Raw genomic sequence first — 15342 nt, 5'->3', positions numbered from 1 at the left:
TGCTGTGTAAAAATTAATTCCTGATTCATCAGATTTGTAAGTGGGACAGTCAGAGCTGCTAAGAATTAAAGGTTCATAGCAGATTCCATAGGAACTGTTTGTGGAAGAGCGGGGTAGTGATACAAAAACTGCAATTTTTTTTAATTAATGAAAAAATAAATAGAAATGCAAATGGCCTCATGTTACAAACATATATTATGAGGAATACTTTTCATTTTAAAGATTTTTTTTTTCTCTGTCCCGTTTGGCTCTTTTGCCATCAGAATTGTTGTCTAAAGGCAAAGAAAGATGCCCAACGGATTTACTTTACCAAATTGACCATCCCAGCCTTGCCGTAATGGTCCATTTGATTCACCTTTTATTGTTTATTTTATTTTCACTTACTGAATACGGGACAGACTTGACTGGGGGAAAGAAGGGGAGAAAGAAAGAGGGAAAGAGAAACAGCTGAGAAGAGTGACGGGGGAGAAGGGCAAAAGACAAAAACCAACAGAATGAGCAGGAAAAAAAAATGCCTATATCAATCACCTGGATCACCTGCTGAGAAAGAAAAAAGAAAACAAGCAGAAGAGAACAAGAGTAATAGAATAAACAACATCACAATGATATATGGGAATATGACAGTAAATACTAAATATTAAACATTATTGTGCAGCACATAAGATCAACAGAACACAGTGTGCTTTGAGGTAGGAGCCAAAAAGGGTGTCGTTTGTGGGTGTGATCACCCGTGTGTACACCTGTGAGCATGGACGCACTTGTTTTTTTTAAAAGGTTCCTTCATGTAATGATCTGCTAGAGGGTGTGGGGGCGTCCTCCAGGGCATGAAGCAGGTATGGAGGAGATCAAAACTCCAGACATCCAGAGGCCCCCAGAACACAAGAGACCAAGGAAGACCAACAGAGGGGCAGCCGCGCCACTGTCCCAGTAAGAGCTGAGGAGAGTCCCAGATGAGGGCTCACTCAGCAGCCGTGGAGCAGAAGCCAGGGGGAGTTGCAGTGACACGCCTGTGAGCTCCGCCGGCAGCCAGCCGTGCCTGAGTGACCGAGCCCCAGGCCAAGAGGCTGGGGGCACCCCACCTCCGAAGTGGCCCGAGCGAGCCCAAGGCTCCAGGCCCCGATAAGCGGCCGCCAAGGAGTGAGCCGGTGTGTACCTGGACGCCCATCCCCGGACACAAAAACCACCAACGCACCAATGTCTGAGGGAGTCCGCCACTGGCAGGGGAAGTGGTGGTAGGGGGAGATAGGCCTCCAAACCTTGGAGGGCCTGAGATGTCCCCAGAGAAGTGGCGTCTGACACCCAACCTGACATATAGACACAGACATACAGGCACACACATATACAAACATCCATTCCCATCCTCATGCTCTCATATGCACTTACTCCACACTCAACCAACGTGGAGACAGACATAAAGAGACGCTGTACACACGATCACACTCCCCAAGCTTACTCTATTAACCGGGTCTAGGTACCCTTGCCCCTGGAGGGGGGAACTGCACCCAGACCCAGGTGGTGTTACCCTTTTCCCTGCGGTGGGGGGAGGCAGACTGCCCCCATTTTAAAGATTTTTAAAGAAAAACAACCTGTGGGGTCAAAACCCACGGGTGCATCTAAAGGTTAAGAGCACCGGATAATAAAAACGGGAAGAAGCCACAAAAATTCAGAGTTAATGAACCAAAAGCAAATCCTCAGACAAAGCATGTGATCCAAAAGAGTTTTTACATTTTACAGTTATGTTTTTACTAACTGGTGTGACTGTTACTGTGATCCATACTACACCACAAAGATCATTAAAATTTCCCTGCTATCGAATACACAGAACCTTCTGGATAATCACAAGCAGGTTAATTGTCTAAAGTTTTGCTCTGTCCTTTTTTCTCCTGAGAGAAAAGAGTTTTTTGTTGCTTTTTTTTTTATAAAAAGTGGCAAAGGGGGGCTGATTTACAGCTTCTACATGGTGATGGGCTGAGGGGAGAAGGAGTGGTCTCAAACATGCTGGGCTACAATAAAAGGCACTTGTTTGGACCTCCGAGGAGCCCAAACTTTCCAGTAGCACCACAGGCGGCTGCTGAACAAACGGAAAAAAAGGAGGGGATAGCTGATTAGTAAAAATTGAAAGAGAAGAAAAAGCGCTCAGCTTTCTTTAAATATTTACATTATAGATAAATTACATTTTTAACTTTTTGCTAAAGGAACACTTTTTGCAAAAACTAAAAAGTGAGAGAGAAAATGATGAGGCTGCTGTGCATCACTATAGTCTGCTTGATCCTGGCTGGCAGTGCGTACAGTGAAGAGACGATCTTAACAGGTAAGATTTAAAATGATGTGAAATAGTTTAACATGCCCAAGTGTCTGTATGTATGTGTGATCTTTTATAAATGCATGATGTTGCATCAATCGTGTGCATGCGGGGGGATGAGCTGTGCAAGAAGCCTGAGCAAAGTGGTACCCCATCAAAAGCTTGTCTTATAACGGTGTCGTTGTAGCAGCAGGTAACAAACACATCTCTGGAGTAACGCTCACACAGACACAGTGTAACTCAGCATTACACTCACTGATGTGCTGCACACAGACCACCCCAGCACGAACAGGCTGGTGAATAAATTACCCTTGCCATTCATAGGGGCTTCCTACCCACTCTGCTGAATGAGTAATACCACTGGTTGTCCTCCTAAAATAGGTCACAAGTGCTGCAGTGGATTAAATTGGGCTGGTAGTGCTTGTCCCCCTTTTTGTGGATGTAAATGCGGACTTTAATGTGATTTATGGTGTTGATTTTTTTTTTTAACTTTCTGACACTATTTGTTCCAGACACAAAATGAAAACTTAGAGAAATCTTTCCAAGGAGCCCCTGCACTCCATCATAATGCTGTTGTAATTTCAAATTCACAGCTTCCTACAGAATGACACCATGAGATGAAGCTGCTCCCAATAAAACACAGCTAGATCTAGTGCTGCAGAGAAAGAAAAAAGGGAATTGCTGGAGATGCCCTCATGTTATATGTATTGACTGATATTTAATGTGCTTTCAGCAGCTCTGCAAGCTGACTCAGTACGTCAAATTAGGAACGTCTCAGCTGTCTCTCTTCCAGGAGCAGAGGAAACGGCTTATTTGTTGGGACAAAAATTTCATTCTATGAGGAGAGCTTGTATTTTTTTTGTCATTCAAACATTTAAACATTTGCGGGTGATGTCACAAGTGTGTGTTTATGTGTTCATTTATATGATGTCATTGCCTGAAGTATGTAAAAGCATTTGCTCAGCCCAGGCCAGCTGCGTTGTTCCGTACAGTATATTTTTTCGCCACATGAGCTGTGTATTCTCCCTCAGTTCTAGGGGCGTTGCCTGTCCTTATACCTACTGACTCACTCTGCCACTGGGAGCTTTTGGAAATCAGCCCATGGTAGCAGGCAGCCTGACAGGAGCGGAGTTAAGATTAATGACCCACAGCCAAATGTATAGAGCCCCATGCTGAACAGCGGCCAAATGACTCTGTCTTTTCCTGTGAAGTAATAGTCTGTTAAGTCTAATGCTTACTGTGGTTGTTGGTTACTGAAGCCTGGCCTGGTTGCTACTGTGGTAGAGTGGGGAAAGGGGCTTGGCTGCAAATGAGGCCTGGGGTGAGGAGAAGATGTGTTTAGGGTAGGAGATGAGATGTTCGCAGAGGCACGTTTTTGGTGGTATTGATCCTGTATTATTAAGCTCAACAGAAATTTAACAAATCACTCTGATGGAAATCTATGGTGCGCTTGTACCGAGGATGTGCGCACACACGTTTTTTGTGTTTGCACTTGTTTTGCATGACAGAATACAGGAAAGAGCTTATTGGCATACGTGTGTAGGAGTTGGCCTGCTGTGTTTATCCCAGCTGCACTTGTTAATTCTTTCTCCATATTGACACAAGTGGGCCAGCAACATAAGAGAGCGACACTTTGGGATGTTGTAAAGCATTGCTCGCTCTGCTAGAGGGTGTGGCATTTTGTGCACAAGGAGATATGAACATGCAGACTGTTGCTCTGCAGAGTTTCATCCTTTCAAAGAGATTTTTAATGTTGATTGTTTAGTAACTTCATGCAGGAAAGGCTCAGGGGTTACACAGTATACAGTATAGTAAGAGCATAACATGATGCATGGGGCACAGAGTGGACCTGGATCACTGTAAAGATCATTTCCACTTCAGTGTTGCAAAGAAGCAGATGGTTCCAATCACTTGCTAAAACCACCTTTTACACAGTGAGACTGAACTGTGCTTGGTAATAAAATGGCAGTAGGTCTTGGCTGCAGCTGCTAAGCTTCTTTTTATTGCCCTACACATGTGTTCATTTATGTTTTGGGGTTTTTGGGGGTTTTTTTGTTTTGTTTTTTTGTCAACTGCTGCACAGTTGACGAAAGTGTCAGTCATAATGGTTCCCTATTATTTGACCACCAATAATTATGACAATTTGGAACCACCTTGGGCCTCAGAGGGTTGCAGACGGTTGGAGAATGGCAAAGAAAAGAAAGGCTTCCCTCTCTTCCCAGAAGGATTACTACCCGCAGTAGGCTGTTGCTTTATATGTGCAGCATGTCTCGCATGGCCAGGGCCACAGTCTCCTTTGGGATGTCTGTCTAGTGGTAACTGCAGGAGCAGGAGAAATTCAGGAGTTGCTTTAACATGCATCTGTCTCTCTGGGATTGTAACTGTCAAGGGTGTAGAACAAATAAAAAGACAAATTTATTTACTGTGCCTTCGTTTAACATCATCCCAAGCAGTTCATACTTCAGCATTCACTGAATTGGCTCCGTCCTCCTCAGGGTTACAGCTCACACAGAGGCTCTTGATTTAACATTCGAACAGTGTTCTCACGAGACACTACAATGAAGCCCTTTACTCTGTTTTCTAATAATTTCAGACATCACTGTTGGCTGTAATTACATCTGGTGAGTCTGTGTTGATGTCAGCACTGCCCTTACCTCTGCCAGTTCAGTCATCCTGGATGCCTCAGGTTTCAATTCTACTTTATGCACAGCGTTACCCATGCAGAGTGTTTACGAGGCACAGCGAAGCTGTGAGTCATTTCTCTCTGACAAAACGGGCAAAGACGACTCTTGTCCAGACACTGGCAATTAGCAGCGGCAGAAGTGTTTTTCCCAGCTCATAAAATACCTGGCGTCTCGGTGACCACTCAAGAGGCAAGTGAGGCAATGGGTGTGGTGATTTGGTAATAGAGGTAGTCACTGGCATGTGCAGCCTCATGAAAGAAATGAGAACATAGAGTTTAGAGTGGCATAAGGTGAGACTGAAGGGTAGATTAGGTCTGTCAGCACTGCCTTTGCTAATTAATTCTAATGATCTGAGAACCACTGAAAGAACTCCAGACACACTTCTACTGTGTGAACCGGGACAGTTTCGGCAGGCGTTTGACGAGAGGTTCATTCAGTGTCACTCCACTGTGAGTGTGTGTGTTCTGAGGGAAGGTTGTGGTTTGAGCAGAGTCAAAGCCACTGTCTACTTTTATTTCCTGTAATAGCCATGTGGGAAATGTTTCCCGCTGAAGAGCCAGCGACACAGTATTCCAGTCATGCTCAGGTGTGGCTGCTCAAAGTGAAAGGCCTTCAACATGAAAGCTGCATCCTCAGTCAGAAATCAGAAGCTGACTGCAGACTTACATGCAGATCGTCCATACTGAGTGAGTGAGAAAAGACACAGAGTAGCGCCTATACTTTTTAATGAGTACCTGAAACTTAAAGAACAAGACGGGTTATTTATGAATATAATAAAAAAGTCTTCTGCGGTGCTTCTTGCCTTACCTCACTTATGTTTACACGTTAGATTGTTAAAAGGTTAAACTGCGGTGTGTTTATAGGTTGAGGATAGGGGCAGGGGGTGTCAGCGGTGCTGTCTACATGCATTTATCTAGTGCTTGTTATTGTCTGGCACAGACAGCCCCCACTCTCTTTCCTGGCTGGGGTCTTAACTAAGCAAGCCCTGTGAGGTCTAAAGATAGAGGATGGGAACCGGTGGTGAGACACAGATGACCTGTCATTTTGAGTTAAAGGCTGACCTAGCTTGGACAGGAAAGATAGAGAGGGAGTGCACAGAGGAAATAAGTAAAAGAAATAATGATGACAGCTAGATTCTGTATTTTGTCAACAATATTTTCTGCTCTCTTTTCCCATTATTTATGTGCCTGACACACTTAACACAAATCAGATGTAGTGGATGAAAGAAAAGCACTTCATTTTGTGGGTTAATGCTGAGGAACCAACGGCTTATAAGTGCAAGTACTGACAACAGCAGGAAGGAGACTGAAAAAGGATTATTGGCTTTCAGGGCTGAGGACTGGCCGGTGCCCAATATTACATTTAATAAACCAAACAGACTCCAGACTCTTCACTGGCTTTGTGTGATGTAATGCTTCAGATGTCACACTGTGTATTGTATATTACAATAATACAAACATTATAGACATGCCAAAATACGTAGCTGTTTCATTAACAAGGCAAACAAAAAAAAGGCAACAAGGAGAAGTTTAAAAAAGTGTTTCTACAATTTTTTCCCCCCTTTTTTGCATTGAAAATCATTACATAAAAATGTTATACAAAGGGTTTTTGGTTTTGGTTTTTTTATCCAAGTATCATAATTCTAAACAAGAGCAGAAAGGTTATATCATATTTCTTCTTTTCTAGTCAAGGTTTCTGCTGAACTAGGTGGCAACATCACCCTGCCTTGCAGGATCTTGTCCTCAGACACGGTGTCCTTTGGCAACAACGGACACCGGATAAAATGGACAAAGGTGGAAGATGATGAAGCTCTGAACGAGGATGTGCTGGTTAAAATGGGACCACACATAAGGGCCTATGAGAGCTTTGAGGGCCGTGTCTTCTTGCAGAACCTCGACAGTGAAGATGCCTCTTTAATAATGACTGAAGTCTCCATGGACGACAAGGGAAAATATCACTGTGACATCGACAACGGGATTGAAGATTCACTGCAAGAGGTTATCTTGGAGGTGCATGCTGGTCTGATGACTGGTAAATCCTGTTTTATTTTGTTTTGTTATTTTGTTTTGTTACTATTTCCATACTTACACTTTTTTGAAATTCATTTAATAATATATTCAATTTCATAAAAATAAAAAAATGGTATACGCTTGTTACCATGCAACATCACGAACGTATCCCCCCCTGAACGGGATTGTACTATATACATATATATGTATATTCAAGAGAGAAAAACCAAGAGAGACAACATTTGCTTTCTTCCTCATATTTTCATCTGATCTACTTCGTTCAGGTGTCGTGTTCCCATACTACCCTCCTTTGGGCCGATACAACCTGAACTTCAACAATGCCGTGCAAGCCTGTGAGGACCAGGAAGCTGTGATTGCCTCACATGAACAGCTGCTTGCTGCGTGGAAAGGCGGTTTGGATTGGTGCAACGCTGGATGGTTAAGTGACGGCACAGTGCAGTATCCTATCACCAAACCCAGACATCCTTGTGGTGGCTCCAACAATGAGCCTGGCCTCAGAACCTATGGACGCCAAGAGAAGATTAGGCAATTTGATGTGTTCTGCTATACTACTGCACTCAAAGGTCAGTTAATAAAAATGTCTCTGTACATGAAACGCAGTGACCACAAAGACTAGTACATTTATATAGTAGCACATCTGCTTGAATTATTTTGTCTTGTTTGCCTTATCTGCTGTCAGGTCATTTCTATTGGCTGGTCCAGCCTGAAAGGCTGACCTTCGATGAGGCTGTGGAGGCATGCAGAGATGACGGTGCAGAGATTGCCAAGGTGGGCCACATGTTTGCTGCGTGGAAGCTTGAAGGCTATGATCGCTGTGATGCCGGCTGGCTGGCTGATGGAAGTGTCCGGTACCCCATCTCCAGGCCGCGGAAGAACTGCAGCCCCACAGAAGAAGCAGTGCGCTTTGTTGGGTTTCCCGACAAGACAGTGAAGTCTTATGGCGTGTATTGCTACAAGCCTGATCAGTGATGGGTTAGATAGGTCTAAATAAGCCATGACCACCAAAGAGCAGCAAAAGCCACAACCAGTAAAATAAACAATGAAGCAGATAAGCTTTTGATCTAATCTAGCATGAACCCAGTACCTTTCTAAAGCTGTGATAACCCTAAAAATACATATATATACATACATGCATACATCTTATACCCTCCTAAGAATTAAAAAAATGACCTGTAGCTATTATGTTTTGCATTTTCCTATAGGTGGCTTTCATTGGTTTTACACAGAGTATTAAGTAAAGGTCTATTTTGTCAAAATGTGACTGATGAAACAGAGACAGAGAAGTAAATGGTTAGCATAATCTGACTACAGTTTGTGTCCTGCAAAACATGACTGGATTTGTGAAGTTCCAAATGTAGTGCAAATATGCACACGTGCAGTTGACATGTGCTGCTTTAAAGTCTGCAAGAACAGAAAAGCGTGACATTTTATTTTTATCGAGTTCGGCATTTGGGAATTACGTTAAATTTATTACAAACTGCTATGGGTACTTGTTACCCTGCACAAAGTGATCATTTGCATGTTGTTTGCTTTTAGCTTCTGAAACTAAAAAATTAAAAAAAAGCTTTTCAGACAGAATAGTTGTGATCAAAATATTTGCAAAGAAAATGAAGGTAAACGTTTTGGTCTACAACTCTTTTTGCTGTGAAAGCTTCAATTACCACAATTTCCAGTTACAGTCGGAAAGACCACTATAATCTAATGCAATGTATTCTTTTGTCCTAACAAAAGGTTTTTACTTTTTAATGATGGGTTACTGATAGTTTTTTGTTTGTTTGTTTGTTTGTTTTTTTACATGTGCATAATGTGCTTTTCAAGAAAAACTACAGATTAAGTTTCTAACACTAGTAGGATTTTAGCGGAGAAGTTAAACTGAAGATGTGATTTGTCCCAACACACGAGTGGCATTTCCTAGAAGAAATCTAATGTTACAGCAGTTAATATATGACTATTAAATGTGTGGTTGCACATGACCACTGATGGAGTTGCACATCTTCATATTGTGGCTATGAGCTGCTATGAGCTGCAAAATTTCAATTCGTATTTTGATGATCAATCACACTCACAGATGGTAATTAGAGGTGCAACAAAACTTTTCTAGAGATACAGAGATATGGCACTCACTGTAGAACACATGCAATAATGTGGTGATGCATTGTTTGTAATAATAAAACTCAAGTTGTCAAGGAAAAAACATTTTGTATCTTAGCACCTTGTACCTTTTCAAATGAAGCTGTTTGAAATAAAGAACACAACTCTTAAATCCATTTTGAATCATATATTCCTTTTTTAAAAATTGCATTCCTTCTTATTTTACTGGAGCAAAATCATGCAGCATGTGGAGTTGTTGAAGTTTAAGCAGGGACCTAAATGGGATTGTTTAAGTTGCCAAATTGGAGGCCATGAATTTGGCGTAAAGCCATGTCAACTGAAAGGACTTAAGATTAGACTCTCCCCACATTCATTTATTCTTTGCCATTTTTATCTTCAGTGCCAGGCTGCCAACCCACCACTAAGTCAGACAAAGGGAACAGTAGCACAGTCTTTAAGAGGCTTGTGGGAATCTCTGGGAACAGGGTCAGATTTAGGTGGATACAGCAGGGAAATGCTAGACAAATGTAAATGTGTGCGATCCATCTTAGGTAACTTTTTTTGGATAATGCAGCTAAAAGCAACAGCAGATATTTTTGAGGAATAAACTGTGTACATAAACTATAGATTTTTGCACTTGTATTATACAAAAGACTATATGCATGTATTTAAACAGCTGGCATCAAGTGAGCTGTTCTTTGGGCCTCTGTGTGTTTAGGCAGCCAGTCAAATCAATGAGCAGTCTGTTGACTTCAAGCAGTCCAGTGCAGTGCACTAGTCTAGCTACATTCCAGATGCTTGACAGAATTACAGATATGCATGTATGGAAAATAAAAAAAACCCAAACATCATGGCATTAAGTGAATGGTACACTTTATTCTAAGGTGCCTGCTAAGCTGAAGAAGTCAGTAAGAGCTTGGGAGCATTTCATTTCCAAAATAAATCTAGAACTTCTGTTAAATCCCAGTGAAACTCAGGCCTAGGGGTTTTTGAGACATCTGCACTTCGTGAGGCAGGATTTCATCCAGGAGCAGCCATTAATCACAAGTCACGTCTCCTCTAACGACAGAGTTGGCACTCACAGAGAAAAACGCAGCTTAGCTTGCACACAGATTACAATGACCAACCTGATGTTGTTACTCAGGTAATGGTGCTTTGTGTTATTAGTAAGCAACAATGTGAACTCCAAGTGACTGCTGCATAAACAGGCACTGTGGGAGTAGTAGTGAAAGGTAATGTAGTCAAAAAGCTTCTGATTTTCCACACAGGGAATTCATGTGGATCCTTTATGCACCAGCATGTAGACTCAAGATGTTTTTCAAGAAGACCACTTTTACTCATGCTATTCACTAAAAAGAAAAGAGAAAAGCAGTGGGGTATCCTTATGCAGGTTCACAGTACTGAAGCATCAGCCTTTTCTGCATGGCATCACTTTTCCCTAATCCAGTTTTAGTTTGCTACAATTCACATTCACATTGCCACTTCCTATCTTCTCCCCTGGATGTACCAACTGTCTACCAACGGGCTTGCAGAGCATGTCTGATAGGTTTTTCTACAAGTGTGTGATGTATGTTTAAGACACCGCAATACTTTGAAAAATTGGATACTGGTATGATTTTCCACACAGTGCGATTCACATGAAGTTTAAATTCATCATTATATGCTTAGTGTCCATGAGTTGTGTGGGTGCTAAAAAAAATGAAACGTGATAGCAGAAAAAATCTTTGGTTCATGAGTAAGGCTGATAGCACTACCTGCTGGGGAAATCACTGTAGTGCACACTGCATCCTAAATTAGCTTTAGTGCAAGAAGACCCATGTTTTAAATTTTGTTCAACTTCATTACCTGGCTTCTGCAATTTTGCAGCACATTTCCTATATAATAAAAACTCTAATCATAATAAAGAAAAGTGTAATAAGACTGCTACACTATCAAAACATTACAAGAAGGACAAACTCTGGACTAATTAGATCTGAATAAGATCTGCAAAAAATCTGGTCAACAAATTTAATTTTGTAAGTAAATAATCTTTATTTTATTTCATTGGTGATTTAAAGCAGGAAAAACAACAGTTAAAAAACAGGGTTTTTTTTAATTCACAAACGTACCAACCATTCACATTGTAAAGTAATCTTTAAAAAAAGAAACACTTATAAATATAAAATCATATTATGTGCACATCAAGGCTAAAACACAGACAAATACTCAGACAACAAAACAACATTTCTCCTTAAAAAAAAATTCACGTCTGTTAATGTTACAGAACAAAATCGATGCAGATTATTGCTGATGTGTGTCTCTGAGTTCTTTGGTCCACTGTTGCCATTAAAGTTGAAAAAAAAAAACAAAAACAAAGAAGAAGAAAGAAAAAGAAGAAGGCATGTAAATGGATCATATTGCTGAGTAATTACTTTTAGATTGTTAGCATGCAAATGTTGCCGGCGTCCTGGTGAACAAACAATAAAAACATTTAAAAAGAATCCCCGTGAGGCCCAAGTGACAGAATCATATTTCATCAGTAAAACAAGTAAAGCAATCAAGAGCAGCTTGAAAATAAATTATACGCATCTCTGCCTAAACAGCTGTTACGTTCAAGTCTTTCTGAGTGATTCACAAAATACATTCTCTCAATGACTGATCTTAATTGACCACAATAACAGAAACAATTTTTTTAGAAATCATACCAAAAGAGAAAAAAAAAAGACTTACATATAAGCTACCCCACAACAGATGACAGCAAGAGTCTTTGGTGTGTGATTATGCACAGCATTAGTTATATAAGTTATTGTAAACATGCTGTTGTGACTAATTAAAGGCTATGCAACGAACATATTTGAGCAGAAAATAGAGGCTTCTTGAGCTACACTTTCCTTTTGAAGTAGACGATAGTCATCAATTTCCATCTGTTGATAAAGGCTTTGTCGATAGGACTTAGAGAGCAATCTTTCATATTGAACTGTCTCCTACAAAAGAAAATGTCAGTTACATTTTTTAAAATCTATCTATAGAAATCTATTTATAAACATTTAGTCTGACATATATCTGATGACAGCAGGAGAGAATGAAAGGTGATAATTTGATACTAAAAGCTGCCATCACAAAGAAGCTGATAACCAAGCAATCAGTGAAAAACTTTCCCCAGACTTGTGATATTTTAATCTAGAATGTGAATAACTACTATACAGGAAACCTGTCAAACCATGTCAGGGTATAATTTGCCCCTTTATAGAATGAGCTATAAATTCTGGGAAAAGATCTGTATGTAAGAAAGTTTATAGCTCTTTGTATGCAACATAATGTTTAACTCATGCGATATGAGTTCTTTGCAAGCGCAATAAAAAGGAAGCCCAAATTAAAACAGCACAATATTAATGTTTACATGAGCAGTATAATCTCTTTCTTTCTATTAGAAAATGAACACTTGCATAGATTTTAAATAGCCCAGTTGATTTTAAAATTGACTAGACAACCATCATGAAAAAGGGTGATTTTAGTGTTTTTTTTAAGTATGATAAGAGTAGTTTTTGCTTTTCCAGTAGCCAGCTGAAACTTTTTTTAATCCACATTGGCATTATTATAAAATAGTGCCCCTTGATAAGAAAAAGTCTTGTATCTACATGTCTATAAAAGGCACTTTGTAAGATTCCATTGACAAAAACTGCAGGTTGTTGTTTTTTTTCTTTGATAAGTTTTCTCATGTGCTTTTTTTTTTTTTTTGTTCTTTTCAAACAAGCATCTGGCACGTGCTCTCGTCTCAGGTGTGCCGTGTTATTTCCACTTATGTTCTATTTTGTGTCTCCTTCCTGGTCGGAGCTGATGACGAAAGTGGAAGGACTCATCTTGCCAGTTATTGAAGTTGTGGATGCTGTAGAGACTATTGTGCTGATGCCTTCTGATAAAGGTCCTCTGATAGCTTGAGGCTGTTGGGGGGGAAAAAATCCCATTTTAGCTCTCAAACTATAATTATTTGTCAAAATCTTACACATTGGATTAATGCTGAGTAGCAAACTCAGTAAATAGGTTTATATCTTATTAAATGCACAAAAATATATGTTGTTCTCTGTGCTTCAATATTACAATGAAGGTCAAATTTTGTTCTTGGCTGATCAGGAAAATATATTTTAGCCAATGAAAACTCGAAACGAAAAGTATTTATTTAGAACATAACCACAGCTGTTTTAAAGCAAATTATGAATTAATTAAGCATTAACTCTTTCACCCATAAAGATAACGTTGGACAACAAGAAAACATTTAATGACAAATTTTGAAAATTCAAAAACCATGCACTTCAGAAATAAGGGTTGCTCCTAATAGGCATCTGAGGGCAGTTAAATGCCAATGTATTAAGAAAATATGATAAATATTCAGGGCTGGGACAAAATGCAAAAAAGTAACAACTTATAAATAAATGCAAGCATAAAAATGTTAAATGAATAAATAACATACTAAATGTTATATTTTTTTTTTTCAGTTTTGGCACTTTTGGCACTCCATACATATCAGAGTAATGTCTATCTATTGAGAGCAACAGTGTGCACTTACGGTTCATGCAGCTGATTTTCGGGATATCCCATCGTCCATTCCCACGACAACGGATAGTTGGGACATGTCTCTGAATAAAGCCTATACGGCACTGGTACCTCACCAGCGAGTTGATCTCATACCGTTCACGTGTCTTCCCAAAGGAACGTGCATTCTCTACCACAGGAGGCTGACTACAGGCCACTGTAAACCAGACGAGACAAAGGCATTTGATAAGGAATTTTACAGGAACTATGGGTTTTCATTTTTACCTTAAGAAATTTTTAAAAAGTGGATTTTTTGTTTGTTTGTTTTTTACCTGTGCCCTTCTTGCAGGTGAAAGTGAGGTGGTAGTTGCAAGGAACATCATTCCACTGACCATCCTCATGCCATATCATCACCACACAGTCCTCGCCAGCAGAGAAGAAGCTGTCAGGCTGGTTGGGCCTCCAGTTTTCATATTGCTAAAATAAGAGCAGGCAAGAGTAAAACATTACTGTTATTAAACTACATTCTAAGCCTAACAGCTTTGCTTTTTTATTAGTAAAATAGACACTATTTACAGACATTATCTATAGACACTCCTGTTGAAGGGTCACTGCAGCAGTAGCTCTTCATATTTGATTTGGCAGATTTTTATACCAAATTTCCTTCCTGACACAAGCCAAAAGGGAATAGTGTCTCCTCCCAAGATCGAACTGAGCATTTTTTGCTTGTTAGGGCAATGTGTATACCAATAGGCACTTGTACGGTAAAGGTTACCAAATCACTACAAATATTGTGCCTGCTACATATCTCGCTAGAAAAAAGTGAAGCCAAAATCCTTTTGTTTTTCCTTTTCCTTTTCATAATTGCAATTCTAATTACTGTCCACAAGAGGGAGAAAGTGTATCTTTATGTAGGCCAATTCTGAGCAAACCAGACTCAAAGGGCAAAAATGAAAGGTTTATAAAATGGGCTCATAAACTTTGTCCAGAGAGGAGCCATCTGCATTATCCTGCTGTAAATGTCACAGTAACCTACTATTTACACAAAAAATAAGAGTAGCTTGGATTTTATAGTCAGTGCAGTCTACACCCCTGATTCAGTATCGCATACTTGGCATGACTGGTATTCCGTGTAACAACTAATGTGTCTTTCACACAACAGAGTTTTGGGATAACGGACAACCATTAGTATGTGATGTCTTTTCATCATTAGCTGACATGTCAAGCGTTACGATTGTACATCTCCAGGAACAAAATTCCACAACAGCACATGTACGTTCATACATTAATACAGCATACACACAGCTGCAGTGCTGCGAGGCATTCGAGCTGGCATCGGTGCTACCTGCAGTCTTTCAGCACATTCTAGGTTCAAAAGCTTTCTTCAAAGCTGTGACAGACCCCCACCCCCCTCACCCCACCAATCATGCCTTGAGGCTCCGCTGCTCTCTCATTATGGTTAACAAACATGCTCTGACTTCCTGCTCAGCTTGCTTCAGGTTAACAAATGGCTGACCCATCAACTCCTCAGCAGGTCTGCATCCTCCTCAGAACATTCAAACAAACTTTGATCACCCACACCTAAACACACATCCGAAGATTTTCCAGCCTATGTGTTTCAATTCTCTATAGTAATTATTTAATCACTGGTCTTTTCTTTTGCCGTTGTAAATAGTTCACAGTTATTTAAAATCAGTCTTATTTATTACATTTAAGTCCACTAGAG

The 15342-nt window shown here is 40.2% G+C and overlaps 2 protein-coding genes across 2 annotated transcripts in view; one reads left to right on the top strand and one right to left on the bottom strand.

Annotated features, from left to right (window-relative positions):
- Positions 1-2186: 2186 nt before the first annotated feature.
- On the top strand, positions 2187-9283 carry hapln1a (hyaluronan and proteoglycan link protein 1a). The gene is made up of 4 exons (XM_026188487.1): positions 2187-2311; positions 6673-7017; positions 7280-7579; positions 7696-9283. The coding sequence occupies exons 1-4, from the start codon at positions 2233-2235 to the stop codon at positions 7983-7985; spliced, it is 1014 nt and encodes a 337-aa protein (XP_026044272.1). The 5' UTR covers positions 2187-2232; the 3' UTR covers positions 7986-9283.
- A 3526-nt stretch (positions 9284-12809) lies between these two features.
- The window catches only part of LOC113033389 (versican core protein), a 36286-nt gene continuing 33753 nt past the window's right edge, over positions 12810-15342 (bottom strand). Inside the window, exons 13-15 of the mRNA XM_026187132.1 lie at positions 13949-14093; positions 13651-13833; positions 12810-13027 (exon numbers count right to left, since the gene is read on the bottom strand). Of these exons, the coding sequence (XP_026042917.1) occupies positions 12876-13027; positions 13651-13833; positions 13949-14093 (480 nt within the window). The 3' untranslated portion in view covers positions 12810-12875. The remainder of the gene's footprint in view (positions 13028-13650; positions 13834-13948; positions 14094-15342) is intronic.

The sequence above is a fragment of the Astatotilapia calliptera genome, chromosome 12 (genome assembly GCF_900246225.1).
Source record: "Astatotilapia calliptera chromosome 12, fAstCal1.2, whole genome shotgun sequence".
NCBI classification, from domain to species: Eukaryota; Metazoa; Chordata; class Actinopteri; order Cichliformes; family Cichlidae; genus Astatotilapia; species Astatotilapia calliptera.
This window is presented reverse-complemented; position numbering and strand designations above follow the sequence as displayed.